Genomic DNA, 24,073 nt, shown 5'->3' on the forward strand with positions numbered 1-24,073 from the left:
TCATTACCACAACACTGAGATGCTTCCCATATAAACCCTGGATCACCAATGGCCTGAAGGAACTGATGAACAAGGAAAAAAAGAGCCTTTAGGCAGCGAAACAGAGTTATTGAGGAGTATACAGAAGCGGCTCAAAGTCAAGATTAACAATAACAAGGAGATGTATAGGAAGAAGCTGGAGAGGAAACTGCAGAGGAACAATATCAGAAATGTGTAATCAGGCCGTTGGTGTCTGATAAATTAGCAATCTTAAATTATTTTAATGAGCATTTTATTTCTGTAGGTTCTCTATTTGATGACTTAAATTCATTCGGCCAAAATGCAAATAACGATGAACTGTTTTTGAATAATAATGGTAACTCCACCTCTTTCAACTTTTCCCCTATTTGTACAACTGAGGTTCTTAGAGAACTGAGGAACATAGACACCAGAAAAGCGGCAGGGCCAGATAACCTGGATCCATTTTTTCTAAAGTTGGCTGCAGAGGTTATAGCAGAGCCATTGTCTCATATTTTTAATCTAAGTCTAATCACTAATAAAATCCCTAGTGTCTGGAAATCAGCATTTGTTTTGCCTCTTTTCAAGGGTGGGGAGTCATCGCAGGTAAACAATTACAGACCAATTTCTAAATTATGTATCCTAGCAAAAATTTTTGAAAAGTTAGTTGCAGATCAACTAAAGATTTTTTTAGATTCCAATTGTATTTTACAAAATGTACAGTCCGGTTTTAGAAAAAAACATAGTACTGTTACTGCAACTTTAAAGGTTTTCAATGATCTGATCCAGGCTCATGATAACAAAAAACATTGTGTTGCTTTGTTTATCGATCTATCAAAGGCATTTGACACAGTAAATCACACGCTTTTAATTGAAATTCTACACAAAATTGGGCTTTCACATCAAGCTACCATGTGGATAGTTGATTACTTGTCAAACAGAACCCAGAGAGTCCAATTAGCTGGCTACACGTCTTCTAATTTAACTATTTTAAATGGCGTACCTCAAGGCTCAATTCTGGGTTCACTTTTATTCTCCATTTATATAAATAATTTGTGCGTCAACTTGTCAAATGCTTTTTATCATTTTTATGCTGATGACTTAATAATGTACTGCAACTCTTCATCATTATCACAGGCACTACAGTATTTACAGTCTGCTTTTAATGTAGTTCAAACACGGTTACAAACTTTGAAGTTGGTTTTGAATGTGGATAAGACTAAGGCAATGGTTTTCTCCCACTCTGCTAAACTACCAGAAATCCCTCTATTCCTTACCACTGCAGTAGGTGCACAAATTGAGTTTGTTAGTAATTATAAATATCTTGGTTTTATTCTAGATAATGAACTTTCTTTTAAAAATCATATAGCAAATCTATTACGAACATTGAAAATGAAGATTGGGTTTTATTATCGAAATGGACCGTGTTTCTCACTCAAAGCTAGAAGTAAATTAGTTGCAGCAACATTCCTGCCACTTCTGGATTATGGAGATGTTTTATATATGAATGCTTCAACCAAATGTCTGAAATCTTTGAATACTGTTTATCATTGTGCTTTAAGGTTTATAACTGGGAGTAGACGTTTGACACATCATTGTGATTTGTATGCAAAAGCTGATTGGCCTCCTTTAAGTGTTCGGAGAAACAATCATTTGATGATCCTGATCTATAAATCTCTACTTGGACTAACACCAACTTACTTAAGCTCTCTTTTGCATAGATCTAGTAGTTCACATGCTTTACGCTCAAATGACTTTATCCTTCTACATGTTCCTCATGTTCGAACTGATAAAGGAAAGAAAGCATTCAGTGTGTTGGCTCCTATAGCGTGGAATCAGCTCCATTCTGAGCTCAAGATGTCAGAAACTATTTCATTGGACTTATTTCGAGCGGTTGTTAAAGATAGAAAACAAGCTTGTATGAAACAGTGTCACTGCTTTTAAATTGTTTTTATTGTTTTATATTTGTGCATATGTATTAATTGGTTTTATTTTTGTAACCAGGTTGTAGTGTTTTTGCAGATTTCTGCCCAGGTCCCCCTTGAAAATGAGATCCAGATCTCAACGGGGTTTACCTGGTTAAATAAAGGAAATAAAAAAAAATAATAAAAAAAAATATATATATATATATATATATATATATATATATATATATATTTAACCCTTTAAAGCCTGACCAATCAAAAAATAGTCAGACAATTCTATTTTTTTAGAATGTTGATGTTTTTAAGCCTGAAAACAAAATCCAATTTATTTTTTTGCCATATCCTTATTTTTATGATGTTATTTTTGTATCACATTTGATACGGTAGGCTTTTGTTAGAACTTTTGGTTCACAACAATATGACTTATATATAAAAAAACAAATCTAGCCCATAACATCTAGAAACTAAAGAACACTTCAGGCAGTTTTTCCTTTAGTTGTTTTTAACCTACAACTTTTTACAGCCATTTATTTTGCATCGTGGTAGACACCAAAATTGTGTCTAACATTGTTTAGGCAAAGTTGTACTTTACACTTTTTTACAGTAGACATGTAAAAGGTGATTGCCAGTGCAGTGCTTGCTAAGTGTGTTCGTGTGAATAGATGTTGATCCATCCATTCCCTTAGCTCTTAGTAGTAACGATTTTATGGGATTCTTCATAAATAAAATTGATGCCATTAAAAATTAAATATTTGGCATCCTCCCAAACATGATTACCTCATCCTCAGTAAGTAAGGCAGCATTGGAGGAATCTTTAGAACCTGCACAGTGTTTGAACTGTTTAGAAGCAGTAGAGCTTTCTGAGCTATCTAAAATTTTTAGCTTCATCTAAACCTTCTATCTGTATGTTAGACCCAATCCCCCCCAAGTTGTTTAAGGACATATTCCCTTTGATCAGTGGCCCTATTCTGGACATGATTAATCTATCCTTAGTAAATGGATATGTACCACAGGTTTCTAAAGTAGCTGTTATTAAACCTTTACTTAAGAAACCATCTCTTGATCAAGATGAGTTAGTAAATTACAGACCTATATCTAATCTTCTTTTCTTATCTAAAATTCTTGAGAAAGTAATTGCTAATCAACTTTGTGAATATTTACAAAGCAATGACCTACTTGAGGAGTTTCAGTCAGGCTTCAGAGCTCATCATAGCACTGAAACAGCTCTGGTGAAGGTCACTAATGATATTCTCATGGCCCCAGATAATGGATTTGTGTCTGTACTTGTCCTGTTTGATCTCAGTGCTGCATTTGATACAGTTGATCACAATATTCTTCTACAAAGACTTGAACATACTGTAGGGATTAAGGGGAAAGCGTGAGGCTGGTTTAAATCTTATCTGTCGGACAGATTCCAGTTTGTTCATGTTAATAATAAATCTTCAAACTTTAGGGCCACCTGTGGAGTACCAAAGGGTTCAGTCCATGGGCCAATTCTCTTTACTACATATATGCTTCCGATCGGCAAAATTATCAAACAGCATGGGATTAATTTCCACTGTTATGCTGATGACACTCAGCTATATTTATCCATAAATCCTGATGAATCCAATCAATTACTTCGACTGCAGTCATGTCTTGATGACATCAAAAGCTGGATGACTTTAAATTTCCTGCATCTAAATTCTGACAAGACCGAAGTTGTAATCTTTGGGCCAGAGTCCTTAAAAAATAAACTTCTTAATCTGGGTGGCATTAACTTGGCCTCTGGTAATAAAGTAAAAAATCTTGGTGTTATTTTTGACCAAGACATGTCATTTAAATCCCATATTAAACAGGTTTCCAGAGTTTCCTTTTTTCACCTCCGGAATATCGCCAAAATTAGAAACATTCTGTCCAGGAGTGATGCTGAAAAACTAGTCCCCCAGTCTGCCTCGACCGACTGGGGGTTAAAGAAGACAGAGCAGAGACACAAGACAGATAAAGAAGCACAGAAGCACACATTGATCCAGTAATCTGTTCTACATTAGATGGTAGTAGCAGGTGATCAGTCTTCCCTGGATGATGCCACATCTAACAGAACGCCAGACCAGATGTACCTACTATGAGGAAAAAAGAGAGAGAACAAAAAGTTAAAAGCTGTAATGACAACAGTCATGCAAACTGGAGAACAGTAGAACTGAGAACTGCAGTGGCCTAAGCCTATAGCAGTATAACTATAGAGGTAGCTCAGGGTAACATGAGCCACTCTAACTATAAGCTTTGTCAAAAAGGAAAGTCCCAAGAGCCAGCTTCTAGTGGAGAAGTTAAAGTATCTTGGGGTCTTCTTCACGAATGAGGGGAAGATGGAGCGGGAGATCGACAGGCGGATTGGTGCAGCGTCTGCTGTGAAACGGGCGCTGTACCGGTCCGTTGTGGTGAAGAGAGAGCTCAGCCAAAAGGCGAAGCTCTCGATTTACCAGTCAATCTACGTTCCTACCCTCATCTATGGTCATGAGCTTTGGGTCGTGACCAAAAGAACGAGATCCCGGATACAAGCGGCCGAAAGGAGATTTCTCCATAGTGTGTCTTAGCTCTCCCTTAGAGATAAGGTGAGGAGCTCAGTCATCCGGGGAGGACTCAGAGTAGAGCCGCTGCTCCTTAACGTCGAAAGGAGCCAGTTGAGGTGGCTCGGGCATCTGGTCAGAATGCCTCCTTGACGCCTCCCTGGTGAGGTGTTCTGGGCACGTCCCACCGGGAGGAGGCCCAGGGAAAACCTGGGACACGCTGGAGAGACTACGTTTCTCAGCTGGCCTGGGAACGCCTTAGGTTTACCACGGAGGAGCTGGCCCAAGTGGCTGGGGAGAGGGACGTCTGGGTCTCCCTACTAAAGCTGCTACCCCCGCGACCCGACCCATGATAAGCGGAAGACGATGGATAGATGGATGGAAAAAGGAAAGTTTTAAGATTAGTCTTAAAAGTAGACAGGGTGTCTGCCTCACGGATCAAAACTGGGAGTTGGTTCCACAGGAGAGGAGCCTGATAGCTAAATCTGCCTCCCATTCTAGTTTTAGAGACTTTAGGATACACCAGAAAACCTGCAGTCTGAGAGTGAAGTGCTCTGTTAGGAATTACTAAAGTTGGTACACAACATACACATGTGGAATATTGCTAAAGTAACACTTTAGCAATATTCCAATTGCTAAAGTGTTACTTTTACATTATTACAGTAGACAAATGCATTATCACTATTCAACGGCTGTACCTCCTCTCTGCATCAAACGGTCTGCACCAGATTTTTTGTGAGTCATGGGGGAGTGCTGCCCAACAAGTTCGTGTGTATCGGCCGGTGGACAGGCGGGGAAAATTCATCACAACTTCTGCAGTGGCTGGCGACCGGTGGTGCGTGAACCCCACGGTGGCCAATAGGTCGGAGCGGCGCTTGGCTGCGAGGGCCGATAGACGCCGCTTGCGGCTTTAATATTTCATATTTTATTGTAAGACAGAGTACATTCTTGCCGTCCTCATCTTGCAAAGCCAAAATAATAAATATTGATGAAATAATAATTAGCTAAATTTAGAGGTAAATCCTCTGGTTCGATGTTTACCATTGTGGCTCACAAAAGGCTGCTCTGACAACATGCTACCATCCATGCTAGCATGGAGCCATTTAAGGAGAGGTAGAATGCGGTACCGCGCACGTGACGTCACCGTCTCAAGAGCAACGCCCCTTTTGCCGCTTAGGTAGGGCATACAGGAGAGAACGCATACAGGAGAGAACGCACGGATAACAGATATGACCGACTTTACAGCCGTTAAACTTTCCCAAGACGATGTCCCAGGCACACGGTTTACTGGTCGCACTGTCGAAGAACACACCAACCTTCAGCTCAAACGATGGCTTGAGGTTCGAGGGTTTAAAAAGACTGGAAAACTGGCCGAGTTGATGAACGGTAAGCTTTGTTTTTTTTTTCCTGCGCGGCTATCATGGCAGCGTCGGCCGTTTTTTTTGTTGTTGTTTGCAATCACCGTCCAGGAATGGGTATATGTTTAATGTTTGTCTTATTTGAAATGTTTTTGAGTAAGCTATCCTGGTAGCAGGCTATCATGTTAGCGCCTGCTACCATGATAGCCTATATGCTGTCATGGTAGCAGGCGCTACTTTATTAACATGTCGGCCACCAAAATACTCTTACCTTGACTTGATGTCGCTGGAATTGGGTCAGGATGTTCTTCGGTTGGGACCCTTTCCTCCGACAAAATGCTTGCTACATATGTACTTGAATTTGGTAACTTTTTCCGGGTTGAACTGTTGTGTAGGCCGACCGCCCCGGTGAACCCAGCGCACACATTTCTCCTTGGCAGTCTTGAAGAAAACATCCTTCATATGCGGCCGATCAGCGTAACTCGAGTCGCTGTTGCACGTTCCATAGCAACAATGTTTAAAAACCATGGTCTTAGATTTGGAAAAAGCAGTCGTTTACCGAGTAAAACCAAGGGTAACGCACGTCTCTTACAGCGAAACAGCGGCGGACTATGCAAGCATGCCCTACTGCGTACCACGTGATGTGACGTCATCGTGACGTTGTGTTTCTAAAAATAGCTCGCGCGCGGTACCGCATTAGAACAACATAATCTCTCTTTTTAATTTTTATCAGAGATGTTGCTGGAGCGTTTTTGATCAGCTCAAGGCTTTTAACAGCATTTTGTGGACTTCCTGATAGTAAAGAAATACAATAGTCCAGCCTAGTACTAGTATTAGTTTTTTAGCGTCACTCCTGAACAGAATATTTCTAATTTTGGCAATATTCTGGAGGTGAAAAAAGGAAACCATAGTAACCTGTATAATATGGGATTTCAATAATATTTCCTGGTCAAAAATAACACCAAGATTTTTTACTTTATTACTAGAGGCCAATTTAATGTCATCCAGATTAAGTCATTTAAAAGTTTATTTAACAAAGACTCTGGCCTAAAAATGACAACTTTTGTCTTGTTAGAATTTAAAAGTGGAGCATTTAAAGTCATCCAGGTTTAGATGTCATGTAATTGATTGGATTCATGAGAAATTATGGATAAATATAACTGTCATCAACATAACTATGGAAATGAATCCTATGCCTTCTGTTCATTTTCCCAATCAGAAGCATATATATATTTTAAAGAGAATTGGCCAAAGGACTAGGGTTGTCACAATACTAAAATTTCAAATTTGATATCGATACCCAGAAAAATATTCGATATTCAATACCATTTTTGATATCATGGGGATAAAAAATTACAAATAATTAAATAACCTAATATAACACATGCCTAGTATGCTAGTCACAGCCAATCACACAACATTAATGCAGACCATCGGTTGCGCTAACTTCAGTAATACGTTTAATGTATTAAATTATGAACAGGAACCTTCATTTAATAACCTTTCAGATTTTATCATATAAGCCAGGCTGTTGGCTGTAAACAAGTTTGTTGTGCTGCTTGACTTTATTCTCACCACTTTAAAGCACTGTTAGCATGCAGGCTTGTCAAGATCTTTGGGTTTCCCTTCTTTGTTTGCTTCGTATGCAAAATATTTAGCATCAATACCATGCCAAATTAGTATTACTTTTCAGAGTCTCGATATTTTTAACCATCCTTCCAAGGACTGAACCTTTTTGAAGCTTAATAAAATTTTGGCACCTTAAAACTTCTCTTAATTCTCTTGTGATGCATTGCTCATCAACAGGATGCTTCTTTTAACAAAATCACCAGAAGCTTTCAGGAGCTGCAGCAGAAGGACCTGGGAGTCAAACCAAATTTCAGGTCAGTTGTACACTCAGTTGCTACAGAAGAGCCTTGGCATAACAAAGTCTTCAAATGAGAACAGAGTATACAGTTATGGCTTTCAGGACAAAATATGCCAGAACTAAGATCCAGATGTTAGCAGCACAGATCAGTAATAGAACTGTTTCTGCCAACTACAGAGGAACATTAGTTTTACTGCAAATTCTGTTTCACAAGTCATTAAGATGATTTGTGACTTAGACATGATGAAGAAATGAATCACTTCAGCTACTGAATGGAGAAAGGACTTTCAGACCTACTGCTGATGTGGGTATATAGAGGGCCTGGTAACAAGCATTCTACTGGTAACTCAAAAGATGTTCCAGATTTTAATTCAATAGTTTTACTGAGTGTTGCTGAAGCTGTTTGCACATTGAAGCTCTGCTTGAGATTACTCATGTTCTGTTCTGTTGCATTGTTTTCCTCCAGCATAAACCTGTCTCGGGCAAAGAGAGAGCTGAGTCAGCTCAACCAGCACACATCCCCACTTCTCAAAGTGCAGTGCCTGCGCAGAGTCATCCTTATTGCCACTCAGACACCAAGACGCACAAGTAAATATGGGACTTGTGTGTGTTTGTGTGTGTGTGTGTGTGTGTGTGTGTACTTGCAGCCGAGTAAGAATGTATTTTTCTTATTTTATCACCAAAGTCAGGACTTTGATGTAAAATTGGGACCTTTGTTTTTTTGGTCCTCACTTTTTTGGCAAAAGGTTAGGTTTAGGAGTAGGGTAAGGCCACAGAGGGAGTTGAACATGGATGGAAGTCAATGCATGATCCTCAATTGGTATTTTAAACAAGGATGTGTGTGGGCGAATGAGTGACAGAGAGAATGTGAATGTATGTTTAGATGTTCGTCAGAGAGGCCTTATGTTAGTATATTTATCTATGCGGGGGCTTCTTAAGATGAAAGACAACACTGAAATAGAAGTGTGAAGAAATGAAGTACAAATACTTTACCTCATTTTGCTAGCATCAGCAATTTTCCCGGAAGTTTGCACAAGTCCCTGTTTGAATAACTGCACATGCGCAAGACCGACTTACCTTGCTCTTCTGCTCTTCTAGCAGATTGCGTCTTAAAAATCTCACAAATCCATTCTGGTCTTACTTTCTACTGATGCCTTCCTCTTCTTCTCATAAACATGAACGCGGTTTGCTTCATGCCACTCTCAGCCATGTTCACAGTCTACGGTGAGAGCAGTGGAGCCACAATGAACGGCTAACCACTGTTGCTAACTGCTAACCTAGCTGCTAACCTGACCGGATACATAAAAACTAAAAGTGTGCATGCACAACTGTAAAGTATGAAGGGAAGAGCACGGACACTGGCATTACATGAGAATGATTGGCATGTGGTACAACAAATAGATATGGCGATACCCCTGGAACTTGAGGGACAGAGGGTGGTCAGTATCTGTCCGTCCGTCCGTCTTCTTCCGCTTATCCGGGGTCGGGTCGCGGGGGTAGCAGCTTCAGTAGGGAGACCCAGACGTCCCTCTCCCCGGCCACTTGGGCCAGCTCCTCAGGAGGAATCCCAAGGCGTTCCCAGGCCAGCCGGGAGACATAGTCCCTCCAGCGTGTCCTGGGTCTTCCCCTGGGCCTCCTGCCGGTGGGACGTGCCTGGAACACCTCACCAGGGAGGCGTCCAGGGGGCATCCTGACCAGATGCCCGAGCCACCTCAACTGGCTCCTCTCCTCTGAGTCCTCCCCGGATGACTGAGCTCCTCACCCTATCTCTAAGGGAGAGCCCAGACACACTACGGAGAAAACTCATTTCAGCCGCTTGTAACTGGGATCTCGTTCTTTCGGCCACGACCCAAAGCTCGTGACCATAGATGAGGGTAGGAACATAGATCGACCGGTAAATCGAGAGCTTCGCCTTTTGGCTCAGCTCTCTCTTCACCACAACGGATCGGTACAGCGCCCGCTTCACAGCAGACGCTGCACCAATCCGCCTGTCGATCTCACGCTCCATCTTCCCCTCATTCGTGAACAAGACCCCAAGATACTTGAACTCCTCCACTAGGGGCAGCACATCCTCCCCAACCCGGAGAAGGCACCCTTTTTCGGTTCAAGACCATGGTCTCGGATTTGGAGGCACTGATTTTCATCCCGGCCGCTTCGCACTCTGCTGCAAACCGCTCCAGTGAGAGCTGTAGATCACGCCCTGATGAAGCCAATAGGACCACGTCATCCGCGAATAGCAGAGACGCAATCCTAAGGGCACCAAAACGGATCCCCTCAACACCTTGGCTGCGCCTAGAAATTCTGTCCATAAAAGTTATGAACTGAATCTGTGACAAAGGGCAACCTTGGCGGAGTCCAACTCTCACCGGAAACGAGTCCGACTTACTGCCGGCAATGCGGACCAGACTCTGACACCGGTCGTACAGAGACCTGACAGCCCTTATTAAAGGGCCCGGTACTCCATACTCCCGGAGTACCCCCCACAGGATCCCTCGGGGGACACGGTCGAATGCCTTCTCCAGATCCACAAAGCACATGTAGACTGGTTGGGCAAACTCCCATGCCCCCTCCAGAATCCTGCTGAGGGTGTAGAGCTGGTCCAGTGTTACACGGCCAGGACGAAAACCACACTGCTCTTCCTGAATCCGAGATTCGACTATCCGACGGACCCTCCTTTCCAGAACCCCTGAATAGACCTTACCAGGGAGGCTTAAGAGTGTGATTCCTCTGTAGTTGGAACACACCCTCCGGTCCCCCTTTTTTTATTCTCCAGATTCAAAATGCGCTGGCTTATTTCATCAGAGGCAAGCTCAAGTGAAGAGACTCGTTCGTCATGGTCATCCAAAAATATTTTATTTTGGTCCAATTTAAAATCAATTGTATCAAAAGATGCCTTAAAATTATCTGACAGCTTTTCGTGGTGTTCCTCGAGTAGCACAATAATGGGGGTCAAGTTTTAGGCCAGGCCCAGGGCTATCACCACTAGCACCCTCCTTGTCAGCAGCATTCTGTCCATCAGACGGCATCTTTAATCCGCTTTGTCCTGTTTAGTGATCAAAATTATTAGTACCAACAACAGGGACACAAAATGGAAAAAGATATGAGGGCTGAAGGGTATGAAAAATAAAAATACCAACTGGAAGTCTCCAATATATTGTACTGCAGTGTGCTAAAATGTGTTCATTTTCACTGGGTATATATACGGGTGAAACCGGTATCCCAAATTCTTCAATATTAACATGTATAATATAACATTATAGTCATAAAACCCTTTAGACATATATGTTTTTGGGGGGTGTCGGGTAGTGCACTGTAGTCCCCTGTGATGTGGGCAGCCTAACCTTTTGTCTTTAATGGCATTTGTTTTTAAATTACTTTTGTACTTTAAATAGTTTTGAAAGTAATTTTGGTACTTTTATTCTTGATTAAAAAGCTTGAGTGTATACTTCAGCTTATACATAAGTAGTTTTAAACCCTGGTATCTATAGCCTCGTGAGACCATCCTGATCTCGCGAGCTTTCAAGGTTTCACTCGCAGATCAGTCTGGCTACCCTCCGTTAAAGAAAATTTGGAGCCGTTCACCAAACGAACGTCCAATCAACGTTGGCTTTGGGGCGGGTTGAGGTGTGACGCAACGAGGAGCGACAGTTCAGTCTAAAGAACATGGCGGCTTCAGCCGACGAAACTAGCGTTAGCGTGGCTATCGAGCAAGTTTTATCGGAATTACAGAGTATTTCTTTGCTGAGCTAACGAGCCTTTACCTGCAGCAGCAAGAGTAGCTTGGCTTGTGGTTGTGTTTTCGTCGTCGCTCGTAACAGAGCGACGACGAATCTGATTGGTTTATTTGGCCCGTCTATCACCAACATAGGCCAATCAGCTAACCAGTATTTTCGCCCCTTCCCAAAATTACTTCAACGGAAGGTTTCCAGATGGATATGCGGAGCAAATCTATCTGGCGGAGTCAGGTAATGGTATCTATACTTCTACCCAAATAATGTGTGAATACCTTTGACACTTCTGGAAACAGTACAAATCCAAAGTTTTTAGATATTTGACCAACCCGCCTACAAATCCAACTCAGTCAGGTCTACAAAACCTCATCGGGTTAAACAATTTCAGATTCAAACACTTACATTTAAGAACGTAATTGCATTCTTAGGATAAAGGATTATGGAAGGTGACAAACCTGTTGTTTTCTTGTCTGAAACACATGAATATATCTTTGGTAAAAAGTAACATCAAGGTGATGTAATTACATAAAATATATTGTCTAATGTTCAAGTCCAAGTAAAATAAACTCACTTATAGAATATGTTTAAAAATAGAGTGTGGATTGGCTTTTCTGCTACAGTTATCTGGTGTGTTTTAGAGGAACCTCTGATCCAAAACATGGGGACAAAATTTATTTCCAAAATCATAATTTGATATATGGTGGTTTAAACAAATCATATTTCTGTACTTTGGCCTAAAAAAGGTAATTGGTGAAAGGAAACTGCTTCCATTAAATATGTAATTAAGAATAATTGACTGTTTAAAGAAGTTGTGCTAGTAATTGTTTGTGCAGTCTGAGTAAATTAGCCCGTGACCTTTCTCAGCAGGCATACCGACGTCACTGTAATCAGATATGCTGGCAGCACAGTGCCCACTGTGTCAGCTGCTCATCTGTTTGTTCAGGTTGTTTTGAAATCTTGGCTCAGCTCACAGTAGTCCCACTGTTAACGTGGAGAATGGCATGATCTTCCCCTAATTCATGTTTGTCAAGAGGCCAACTTGAACGTTTGCTTTGAACACAGGGAGAGGAGCTGGTAGTGTCAGATAAAAGACTGAATGAAAAAGTCATTCAGTCAATTTGTTGTCTTGTGTTTCTCTTTCTCTGCAGCGAGTATCGAAGCTGTGGGTGCAGATGACCTTCTCTCTGTTGTGCTTTACCTTTTGCTCAAGACTGAAATCCCCAACTGGTGAGCATAGAGAAAATCCTTTGGGAATGTTTTATCTGCAGTTAAAATAAAAACTGAAATAAAACACATTTAGGGAGGAAAATAACTCAGAGGGATGAAGTCACACTGTAGGTTAGCTAATTCAGAAATGTTTTTTTTTTTTTTTTTTTTTTTAGCTTTCAAGCCTCTTGGAATGCTCTAGAACATTAAAATTCTCAAGCATTCCCAAACCAGTCTGAGTCATTGGCTAAAGGACTAAAATTGACTGTAATCATTTGTTGCATTGAGAGTTCCAAGAGATTTCCAAATGATTTATTTAGCAGTTATAAGTTTACCTCAGGTTCTGAAAACATTTTTTATGTGGATCCTTTGACTGAGTGTAGGTAATGCTTTCATAGAAGTAAAAATGTGATACTTTAGTCAGAAAAATCTAAATACTCTGATATAGGACTGTAGCCAAGTCCTGATCCAAATCTGGGTGTAATCTTTTAAAGTTTGTTTTCCTATTTTTAAAATATTTCCCACTATCACAACAAAGTCTACTGAGTTCAGGTTAACTGACTGAGGTTGCCATGACAGCACACCACCCAGCTCTGCTTGCTATCTATCCATCGATCTAACGATCGATTGTGTTTGTGTTGCTGACACCTGTTTTCTGGATATAGATGGTATATCCAGAAAACTTTAATTGAACTCCTACCACAGCCTGCCTCATACGAAGACAATCAGCAACAAACACCACATGTTGAATCAGTGATCTTAAACTTGACCCCTTGGTCAGCTTTAGTCACATCACCTAGTTTTATGAAGTTGGACTGGTTTTCTCTTTTTCATTGCCGTCTAACTTACACCCTGCATCCATCTCCTGGCAGGGAATGGGGAATATCCTGTTGGACATTTAATTCTGCATTTTTTGCTGTAAATTATAACTTTTTGATGGGGGTTTTCTTTAGGAAAAAAAATGCCCCAAAATATATGTCTCATGCTGCGTTCAGACCAAATGCTTTTTGAGCATCAATGCCATCGGGTTTACATGCAAAGTCTATGGTGCACACGCCTCAAGGGCGTATCTTGAGCTGTGCGTTTTGAAGCTTTTTGTGTGTTCCGTGCTCCCAGCTTGGCTTGATGCACTTTAAGCGACTGATGCAAGAGTTAAAAAATTGGAGGTTTTGCAACTAGACGCGGTGTGTAAACCAATTAGAGAGACTCCGAATGTTACACGTTGGCAGATTTTCCGACAGGAAAAAATATTTTTACTTCTCATCACTGATAAATGTTAAAATCTAGCCTCAGATGATGCCCACTAACCTGAGACAGATGGACAGACGCTCCTCAGCTGAAGACCTCTTCTCCTAGCTGGAGATGTTGGCACAGATGCCAGTCAACAGATTGTCAAACTGGGCTCAAGTGAGACGTAATTACCACTGAAGGCAACCCTTGTGAACGCACAGCTCCTGTAGTAGGTGGTGAAACTCATAAAACTCAAAATGCCTCTGAATTATCTGGTGAATCCAGACACAGCGCAGAGGTGTCCAACAACGAAGGTTTCTAGCCGTATTCTGTAAATGAAGCCAACCCAGTCTCTCGATTTCATCCACAATTTTACAAAGAGTCCGGCAGAGGAAAAGAACAGGGTACTTCCTCCCAACCGGAGTTACTCTGCCAGACGCACCGTCATAGTGTTGAGGTTTTAGACAGTTCTAGAAAGTTTAGGCATTGGATGGCTTTTTGAGCATCTCCAATTCAGGCTTCTCCAATTCATAACTGCTGAGTTGTAAGCCCCACAGAAGCTTTTTGTTTTTGTTGGTTGCCCAGTGTCTGCTTGCCAGCCCTGTAATGCTCGTTCTTGTGTTAACACATCCACTCCTCGGCTGCGTGCTAAGCAGAACTTTGGACAGAAAGAGAAGGCGTTAGAGGCATCCAAGTGCGTGCTCTGTGACAACAAGGTTGAACACAAAGCATATCTACGGGCTAAACCACTGGCCCACCGGGAAATCCCCAGTAGTCCCATATGCCAGTCTGTAACACTGTAATTCACTTCATTTGCATTCACATTATCCGGCTTTCAGCCATATGATGAGAATTACTTGAAACTGTTGCTCACAAAGCCACAGGCCAGGGAATTTGATCAATTTAGAGATGTATAAAAACCGATACTGAATTGGGAAAATATATATTGCAATGCCTTGATTGAATGGATATTTCTACCCATCCCTTGGCCCAGTAGGTCAGTGAGCATTCCTTAGTGTGTCTCTGGATTGATTGTAACCAGAATATTGAACACACACAGACAATTGTCCTGGCTCAGCTTTCGACATGGTCTGAATTTAGCCCTCCGTCTTCTCTCTTCAGTGGGTTTACATCGGAATTACTCACCATCCTGGTGCAACCAAATCCATACAGGTGGATGTTGTGTGATGGACTTGACCTGCCTATAGAGAGCAACTTTAATTTGTTGTCAAAGGTCTTTATTGTGAAGCTAAATTTACACTAAGCTTAATTTTTACTTGTGTGTCGTATTTACAAAAGCTGCAAAATAATCTGTTTTCTAATTTGAGTGTTGCTTGTAAAATTGTTCTGTTTCAGGATGGCCAACCTGAGCTACATGAGGAACTTCTGTTTCAGTAACTCCAGCAAAGATGAGCTCAGCTACTGCCTAAGCACATTTGAGGCAGCAGTGGAGTACATCAACCTGGGGAAGCTGCAGAAAACAGGCTCTGTGAGACACACTCAGGAATGCTAACATGTTGGATTTTAGCAGATGTGACACAGTTCTGAGACACTACTGGTTTTAGCCTTTGTCTCCTTGCACTCAGGTCAGCGGTGACCTCAGCGACAAAGCTCTGTTCAAGGAGAGGATGAGTCTGCTGACTCAGAACGTGGAAGCACCCATACAATGCCTGTTTGAGGTGAGCTGTAACCATCGGGCTGCTATATCCCTTTCTCCATCTGTCACTTCTTCCAAATAATATGTACTAAATGTTCAGATGGATCCACCCTTTCCTTTAACGACAAGACCCTGTAATGCAGTACTTCTCAAATAGTGGGGTGCGACCCGCAAGAGGGGGCTTTTTTCCCCTGCTCTACTAGAATAAAGTGTAATTGCACATCCACTACAGTAGGTGACAGGGTGGTGCTCTCATTGTCAGAGTGCACACAGGGATTATTTGCTTTATGGTGTACTAATCATTTTGGAAGATGACAACGTTTAGGAGCTTCATTTCAACCTGCTACAACTGAGAACCCCAGCATAGAACAGCTGAAACGTTGGTTGAAATGTAGTGGGCTGAAAGAAAGCAGTATTAGTAGAAAGGTAGGAGAGGCTGTCCTCTCCTCTACCACAGATGAACTTGAGGAAGAAACCAGCTGAATCCATGTAAAACTGCAGCTGAAACGAAGAAAAACTATGTATTACAGGCCTATGTTTTAATTTATTATAAAGTTCAATGCAAACAATAGACTTAGAAACAGTCAATCATCCGTCTGTAATCAGACACTCAGATCACATCTCCTCTTCACACACAGACATACACTAAGGTGACCGGATTTCTTAAATCAAATCTGGGGACATTTCTAGCTTGTGGATAAAAATCAATACATCTCATCAAGATGAAATTAGGAAACGGGGACAGTAATGGTTTCATTTATTTTTTACATATTTATTAATATTTAAACAACAAAAATCAAGTGTAAAAGCCAGGAATGTGCCTCTCCACACTTTTAGTATATCCTAAGAATAATAAAATGAATACATCAATAGTGTTATTAATAGAAAACTAGAACCGTGTTTCTGGGTTGGGGGACAAATACTTATCCTGTTCACGTCTACATACCTATGAGAAATAGGTTTTTCTGCGTTTACATCAAAAACAAGTAGCGGTCAAGCCTGCAGGTAAAGGATGATATGTTTCTTACTGTCAACTGACCGCATCAGGGTACTGTGCATCTGAAAGTAGCAGATTAATTTCTCCCACTAATGGGCTGTAAGCACAGCTCCACTACTTCCTGAACTTCTGCAGCGCCTTTGTTTCCGGTCTTTCATTACTGGACAAGCTGATTAATCCAGGTGTGTCTTGGCTGGTTACTGAGGTCAGACACACCTGGATTAATCAGTCTGTCCAGTAATAAAAGGCAGGAAACAAAGGAGCTGCTGAAGTTCAGGAAGAAGTGGAGCTGTGCATAGAGCCTGTTTAGGACAAGAAAATGGGTTGTGGTGATGTGAGGTGAAAAGGTGTTAAACATGTTTAAAAAAAGGCACAGACTTGGAAATCCCCTTGACAAGAATGCAAGTGATTGAGTGTGTAGTGCAGCATGAGCATGTATAAACTTACACAAAGTGTGTATAACTACATGATGTGTATGTGTATGGTAGTAGTTGATGTGCAAGTATATTGTTTGCTCCTATAAGGTGAGTCAACCCCGGTCAGTGAGTCAGCTAACATGAGATCATCTCTGGTTTCTTCAAGGCCTTCTATGTCTGAAGAGCCATCAGCCACGGTATCCAGAGGTCTGGATAAAATAAGAGGAGAAGAGGATTTATTATGTGCAGAACAGACAGTTTTAAAAACACAAGAAAAAAATACAACTAATCTGCCTCTTCATTCTGCCACAGCTAGGGAAGTGCAGTGAAACTCATGTTCAGTGCAGACACTCATAGAGAGGTTATATCCTCAAACAATTGGGCTTCTCAACTCAAACCTGAGTCACTCTGTTTTATATAGTATACTTTGTACACGACATTACTCAATACGTTAGTTTATCACTTAAATCATGTCAACGCTTTATCACTTGAACTTTATTAATACTCTAAGTAAATTTTTCTCCCTTCTTGTCAACCGTCCTTTCCATCAGTGTTCCTATTTTCCTCCACTCTCATTTAATCTCCTTTCTGTCTCCCTATCTTCTTCCTCTCTCTTCTTGCATCAATCTTACATGATTCTAAAACAGACATTATATAATTAAAATTAAATCACTTCCCCCAGAAGTTATTTGATAGGTAAAGGTCACCTATCAGTTCTAAAACATCTTTAGATGAACCCTTGTTGATCCCTGGAGAACCAGCGTACCAGATTAGCGCCTTACAAAGAGTTTTCAATCATTCTGTAACATTTTACACAAGTGTCTTTTACTCATGCGAGCAGCAACTCGTGGTGTTGTCTTAGTTTTTATTAATTATTTTTTTAACCTGGACACCAACCAAACATTTCTCACAGGATCAGCCCGATCCAAATAAAATTAATCCATTAACACACTTACCATGACACAGCAGCTCCCCATCAGTTGCCAGTGGTTGACAACGAACTTCCACTTCTTCTTCTTCTGTTTTAAAAGTGGTGCGCTCTTCTTCTTTTTTGTGTTTTAATAGCAGCTGACATCCAAAAGCATCTCTAGTGGTGCCCTCTGTTTGTCGTGTTTGTTAACAGCTGCGCAACCAGCTACCGTAACACCTGTTTCTGCGCGCAACAGCTCTACCGTAATAACAGTCTAAACGCAACATTTTACCGCTAGGTAAACAGTGACGTCTGGTCACCCTAACACACACACACACACACACACACACACACACACACACACACACACACACACACACACACACACACACACACACACACCCCTCTGCAGACACACATAAACAAGATCACTGTTAGAGAAACGTTGACTTTATCCATGAAAAGAAGTGGAAGACCTGCAAGAAAACCACCACACGGCAATTGTATTTAGCTGGTGTTGATGTTTCCTATCAGAAACTACCTTTTTGGTTGAATCTAAGTAATTGGAAATCCTAATCTGCCAGTTATATGGGTTACTAAACATACTCTTGATGTGGTTGCAGTGTAAAGTGGTGTGGTTATGATTCCTCCAAAGGATCAAAGAAGCTTAATGAAAATCCCAGAATTAAAGTGATTGTGCTGTAGTTAGTATCTCTTCAGAGTGCGTGTTCTACTAGAGCAGTTCTCTTATAATATGCATTTCTTGTGATCTGTTGGATCTGTGGTTATATTTGATCCTGTTTTCTGTCTGTATTTAGCACATAGCAAATGGAAATGAAACCGAAGTGGAAAGTCTGCTGAGTGAAGGTGATGAAAATGTCAGGATGTGCCATCCTCTTTGTTCCTGTGACCTCTGTGATGGCCGCCTGTCAGGGTCAGTATCCAGAGCACATAAGAACACTGTTTGTGTGTGTATGTGTGTATGCACATTGGCTCATGTTTGTTAAAAACTTTATTTAACACTTCAGATTATTAATTCTTCAAAGGATCCAATGTTCATTTCCGTAAGACTTTGTACCAACACAGAGGAACAAAGTCTGCAATTAACAGGCACAAGTACTTTACAAATACACTGAATCATACGTCAAAGCATACATTAGTCATTTCCTGCATTGTTGATTAGAACAGTGCTTCTAATGTAACATGGAGGAGCCTCTATAAAGGGCCTTTTCAGGCAAATCAAATTGTGATTGCGCTTTGCCGGTTTACGTTCCTAAGTTGCACTGTAACATTGTCATTTATTATTATGAACAATTGTATTGGCATCGGGGGGGGGGGGCCCTTTAGCTTGGGGCCCTTGACAATTGTCTAGCTTGCCGTTCTGCAACGGCTCTGACGTTATCTTAATGCATTACATGACATTTTGGAATTGATCTTTCAAGAGTCCAAATAAGGAGCCCTAAATTGCATGTGCAGAAAAATAATAGCGGGAGCAATAAGTAGGCGTGTTGCAGGTGATCTTCAAAGACTGCGTCTGCAAAGTATAGGACGTGCAAGACCAGTTTGTTCCGCCCCATTTAAATGAGTTGATTGTGTGTACTACTGGCAGTTTGGGAGCTGCTTTAAAAGAAATATGAAGTTCTAAGCAATGTGTGTTTATTCTGAAGGCAGTGGCAGTCAGACGTGGCCATTACATACTTTCTCCAGACAACTAGGATGCCCAAAGCTGTTTTTAATCAGTGGAGATGGTATCAAAAATAATCGATTCCAAATCTTGAGGATCGGAATCAAATCGATTCTTGAAATTTTAATCGATGCCCAGCCCTACTCGTTATTCAGGGTTCCTGCAGATCCTTAAAAAGTCTTTATAGGCATTGACTTCAACAATCTAAAAACAAGGCCTTAATTGGAATGTCTAAAATCAATCTTTTACAGATCTTAAAAATATTTCTTCATAAATAAGAATTTATGATTGTAATTTGTATCAAATATTAAGATAATTGGTAACATTTGTTATTTTTTAAATAATTTACACTACAACTCCACGTGATCCCAATTGCTGAACCAATAAAAGCAATGTTGTTGAAGCCATGAGTCTTAGAGCAGATAAGTCGTTCATGTAGCACTAACAGTCACTTTATCTTTGGACCACATGGGAAAGTGTAAATTCCAATAAAAATTGGATGTCCATCTAAGATTTTTCTGCTAATTAAAACCAGTACCAGGGAATGTCTTTGTGCAAGAACTGTTTTAAACTCGGAGCGATGAGAATCAAGACGGTGGAATCACACATGCGAAGCGTGAGACACTAAGCATGAAAATTATTTCCCAGTTCTGTTCCACTTTCATTTCTGCAATGCCTGCACATCCATCTCCCTGAGTTGTTATGGCGACATCGCACAAATCCCCTGCTCCCCCCCACCTTCCCTGCTGACATCTGTGGAAGTTTCTCTGAACTGTTGGCTGCCGTATAAGACCAAGGACAAATGGCCTCTGGAGAGCCCCACGGAAATACAAACTTTCACTCAGACACACATACTGATGCTCACAAATACAGACGACACTTCACCCGAACAGCATTCAAATGTTTACCTTTCTGCATATATGTGTCTCGTAATTATTTTTGCTTCTTGTGCAAATGAGGTTTTTTGTCGGATGGTTCACATTATATGTGGGAACATAAATTGTGAAGCACCTGTCTTTTTTTATCTCCCTCCACTTCCCCCATGTAAAATCTTTCTTCAACAGATTCTCAAGGGCAGCGCCTGTGTACTCCGTGTAAAGCGGGGTCTGAGGCAGTTTGGAGGAACGCACCTAACGGCTGCGCTGATGTAGCAGCGGCTGACTGGCTGCGTTCCTTGGCAACGCAAGGCCTCAGTCATTCATTCCCCTAAAATGTTTAAGTTTATGTGATGGACGGTTGTACTGAAACTGAATTTTCGATTGCAATGCAAATTGCAGTTGACAAATAAAATTGATTGATTGATTGATTGATATGAGAAACACTAAAAAAGCGATTGATTGATTGATATGAGAAACACTAAAAAAGCATTACAACATTGAAATGGCAGAATTGTGACTGGTGGGGGAAGAACTAAAGAAAGTCTGCAGATCTATGCCATAGCTGGGAAAAAGTACATTGGTTATACTGTGGTTTTAGAAAGCTTCTTGTTTTATGATGCATGGCTAGGGGGCAAAAAACTTAATAAATGCAGCAGAATAGTAGTTATAATGGTTGGAAACAATAGTTTTCTGCTGTTTGCAGAAAAGCTGAGCCAAATGTTTTCTTTATATCTGGAACGTTTTTGGAAATTTGAAACTTTTACACTGCGTAAAAGTCATGTTTTATGTTAAAGGCTTGGGTAAAATTGTTGCTGAGTTTCTTTTTCATTTGTGTTTATTGTGAAGTTGGTCTTAACTTTTTCTTTCAAGTGGCATTAAAAAGTCTTTAATTTAACTTGCCTTATGCTGTAGGAACCCACTGGCAGGATGTGTGGGACTTGTAGGAATTTACCACTAGAAATGTAGGCAACAGTACTCTCGACCATGAAAGGTAAAATGTCTGTGGATAGTCAGCGCAGAGTCCACGCAGCTCACAGTATGCACACAGTACGCCCGAGTATGTGAGAGTCTTTAGGCAGTCTGGGCCAGTGTACGCGCTAGCAACAATAGACCTAGTCAGTTAATTCAATCTAAAAGTTACTTTTATTTTGGTCTCATGTTAGAAACAGGGCAGTCTAGTCCATTTACTCTGTCCTCATGACAGAGACAGATAGAGAGCTGTGTACGGGGGAGTGGCGGAGTGATATTACACACTTTGGAAGAATATTTGATGCACGTTATAATCCGGTTCAGCTTGTGTGTTGACAAAGACACACATAAACACTTTAATTCACAGTGCGCTTTATAATCCGGTGCTCCTTATGGTCCGAAAAATACGGTGTATATATATATATATATTTTTAAAGGAGAACTGAAAGTATGCAGGACCAACACTGACAAAATTTAAAATAAAAGTGAAAATATGTAAATTGCACAATAAATAAACCAATGCACCTAAAATATACAAATTAATTTTAGAAATTGGCAATAATCGAATGTAGTTTTGACTGTTAAAAAGTATTCAATATATTTACCACATTTTGTTATTTAATTGACCTTTTAAATGTTTTTCTCTATTTATATCCATTTTTTGTAGCACTTTTAAATTACTAAGGGCAATATTGTAGTGATACATTTATTGGAGCATTTATGTGTTTGGATTTTTATTTTCTATTTTATTCTTTCAGTTTTTATCCTCCATAGACCTGTCCCCTACAGTTTTGCACTAATCAAGAAAATCAAAGTTAAGTTTGTCATTTATAAATGTTTTTTTTTTTTTTTTTGCGCTTGACCATAAAAACACCGTGACGTCAAAAAATTTAGCCGCGGTATCGAAAATGGTAGTATCAGGTATTTTTCTTTGTATCAAACGAAGTTTGAAATTTTAGTATCATGACAACCCTAACTCAAATCTTCTGACTTTGAGTTAGCCCTGGTCCTGCTGAGAGCCAGCAGCCTGAGAGTGGAGTCCTCTGCATCGTTAACCCTTTCTGACCTAATTACAGCTGTATCTGACCACTCTGCCTAATTAATGAACACTTCATTTGACCAGGACTTAACAGCTTATTACAACAGCAGAACTTGTTGAACAATATTTCAAATGTGATATGAGTTTGCCTCTATAATCCAGTCATGTTTGCAGTAATTGGAAGAGAGTGGAGGGAATTAAACTTACCTGAGTGTTAGCTTATTCTTTCAGACGCTTGAAACAACGGTCCATCGTCACGCCGTTCTCCCGGGATGAAAGAGGTTACACTCCTCTGCACGCTGCTGCAATCTGTGGTGAGCTGCTGCTAAAACACAGACGGTTCAAACATAAAACAAAAAAAGACCAACCTGTACATGTGTACATATGCTTTTAATATTTCAGGTCAGGCCCAGTTGATCGACCTGCTGGTGCATAAAGGAGCACCTGTTAATGACACAGACTACCATGCCCTTACACCACTGCACCTAGCCTGTCAACGTGGATTCCAAGGGGTCTCAGTGAGTGTCTTTACACATAGAGAAATAAGCACAAAGACACAGTTTTGATTTGTCCAGGGAGTTCATTAATAACATTAGGATCTTCAACAATAATTCAAATCTGCACTACCGTATTTTTCAGACTATAAGGCTCACTTAAAATCCTTCAATTTTCTAAAAAATTGATGGTGCGCCTTTTAATCTGGTGCACCTTATATATGATTAAAGTTCTGCTTCCTGACTGATTTTATGGTAGCTCTCCCTCTAAGGAGAGAGCTGTGTACGGGGGAGTGGTGGCGTGATATTACACAGTTTGGAAGTAATATTGGAATATTTAGTGCGCCTTATAATCCGGTGCGGTTTATATGTGGACAAAGATATACATAAACACATTTATTCACAGTGCACTTTACAGTCCGAAAAATACGGTAAGTCTTCAGTGAGAACATGCGTGCCCAACAGTGAGCATCAGTAGCCTTGGGCCAGGCCCTTCAACAAAGTATTCTACTTTATTAGGGTTTTCTTAGATAAAGCACTGAATATAAAATGGATGGAAAAAAGGGCCTAAAATATGCAGAGATTATTTAATATCTGTGTGTGTGTGTGTATATATATATATATATATATATATATATATATATATATATATATATATATATATATCTATATATATATATCTATATATAATATCTCTATTTATCTCTGTATATCTATATCATCTTGATCGCTATGTGTCTAATCTCCTTGTCTGTCTCTCTCTCTGTCTGTTCTCTCTTCTGTCTCGATCTCTGTCTGTCTCTTCTGTCTCTCTCTCTCATTCTCTCTCTCTCTCTCTCTCTCTACTCTCTCTTCTCTATCTGTCTCTCTCTCTGTCTCTCTCTCTCTCCTCTCTTCTCTCTATCTGCTCTCTCTCTCTCTATATCTATCTCTCTCTCTCTCTCTCTATCTCTCTCTCTTCTCTCTCTCTCTCTCTCTCTATCTCTCTCTCTCTCCGTACCTCTATCCTCTCTCTCTCTCTCTCTCTCTCTCTCTCTGTCTCTCTCTCTGTCTCTCTTCCTCTCTCTCTCTGTCTATTTCTCTCTCTCTGTCTCTCTCTTTCTTTCTCTTTCTCCCCTCTCAGTCTCTCTCTCTCCTCTCTCTCTCTGTCTCTCTGTGTCTCTCTCTCT

The 24,073-nt window shown here is 40.6% G+C and overlaps 1 protein-coding gene across 4 annotated transcripts in view; it reads left to right on the forward strand.

The window, feature by feature from the left end:
* Positions 1-24,073, forward strand: part of ankrd27 (ankyrin repeat domain 27 (VPS9 domain)) — a 104,332-nt gene that overhangs the window by 19,885 nt on the left and 60,374 nt on the right. For all 4 annotated transcript variants that reach the window (XR_004929113.1, XM_036130893.1, XM_036130894.1 and 1 more), the window contains 8 exons: positions 7,633-7,709; positions 8,160-8,281; positions 12,573-12,651; positions 15,217-15,349; positions 15,447-15,539; positions 18,659-18,774; positions 22,642-22,724; positions 22,813-22,928. Coding sequence is in view for 3 of the 4 variants with exons in the window: in XM_036130893.1 (XP_035986786.1) it covers positions 7,633-7,709; positions 8,160-8,281; positions 12,573-12,651; positions 15,217-15,349; positions 15,447-15,539; positions 18,659-18,774; positions 22,642-22,724; positions 22,813-22,928 (819 nt within the window). In the remaining variant the exon portion in view is untranslated. The remainder of the gene's footprint in view (positions 1-7,632; positions 7,710-8,159; positions 8,282-12,572; positions 12,652-15,216; positions 15,350-15,446; positions 15,540-18,658; positions 18,775-22,641; positions 22,725-22,812; positions 22,929-24,073) is intronic.

This window comes from Fundulus heteroclitus, unplaced genomic scaffold, assembly GCF_011125445.2.
Source record: "Fundulus heteroclitus isolate FHET01 unplaced genomic scaffold, MU-UCD_Fhet_4.1 scaffold_39, whole genome shotgun sequence".
Classification (NCBI taxonomy): Eukaryota; Metazoa; Chordata; class Actinopteri; order Cyprinodontiformes; family Fundulidae; genus Fundulus; species Fundulus heteroclitus.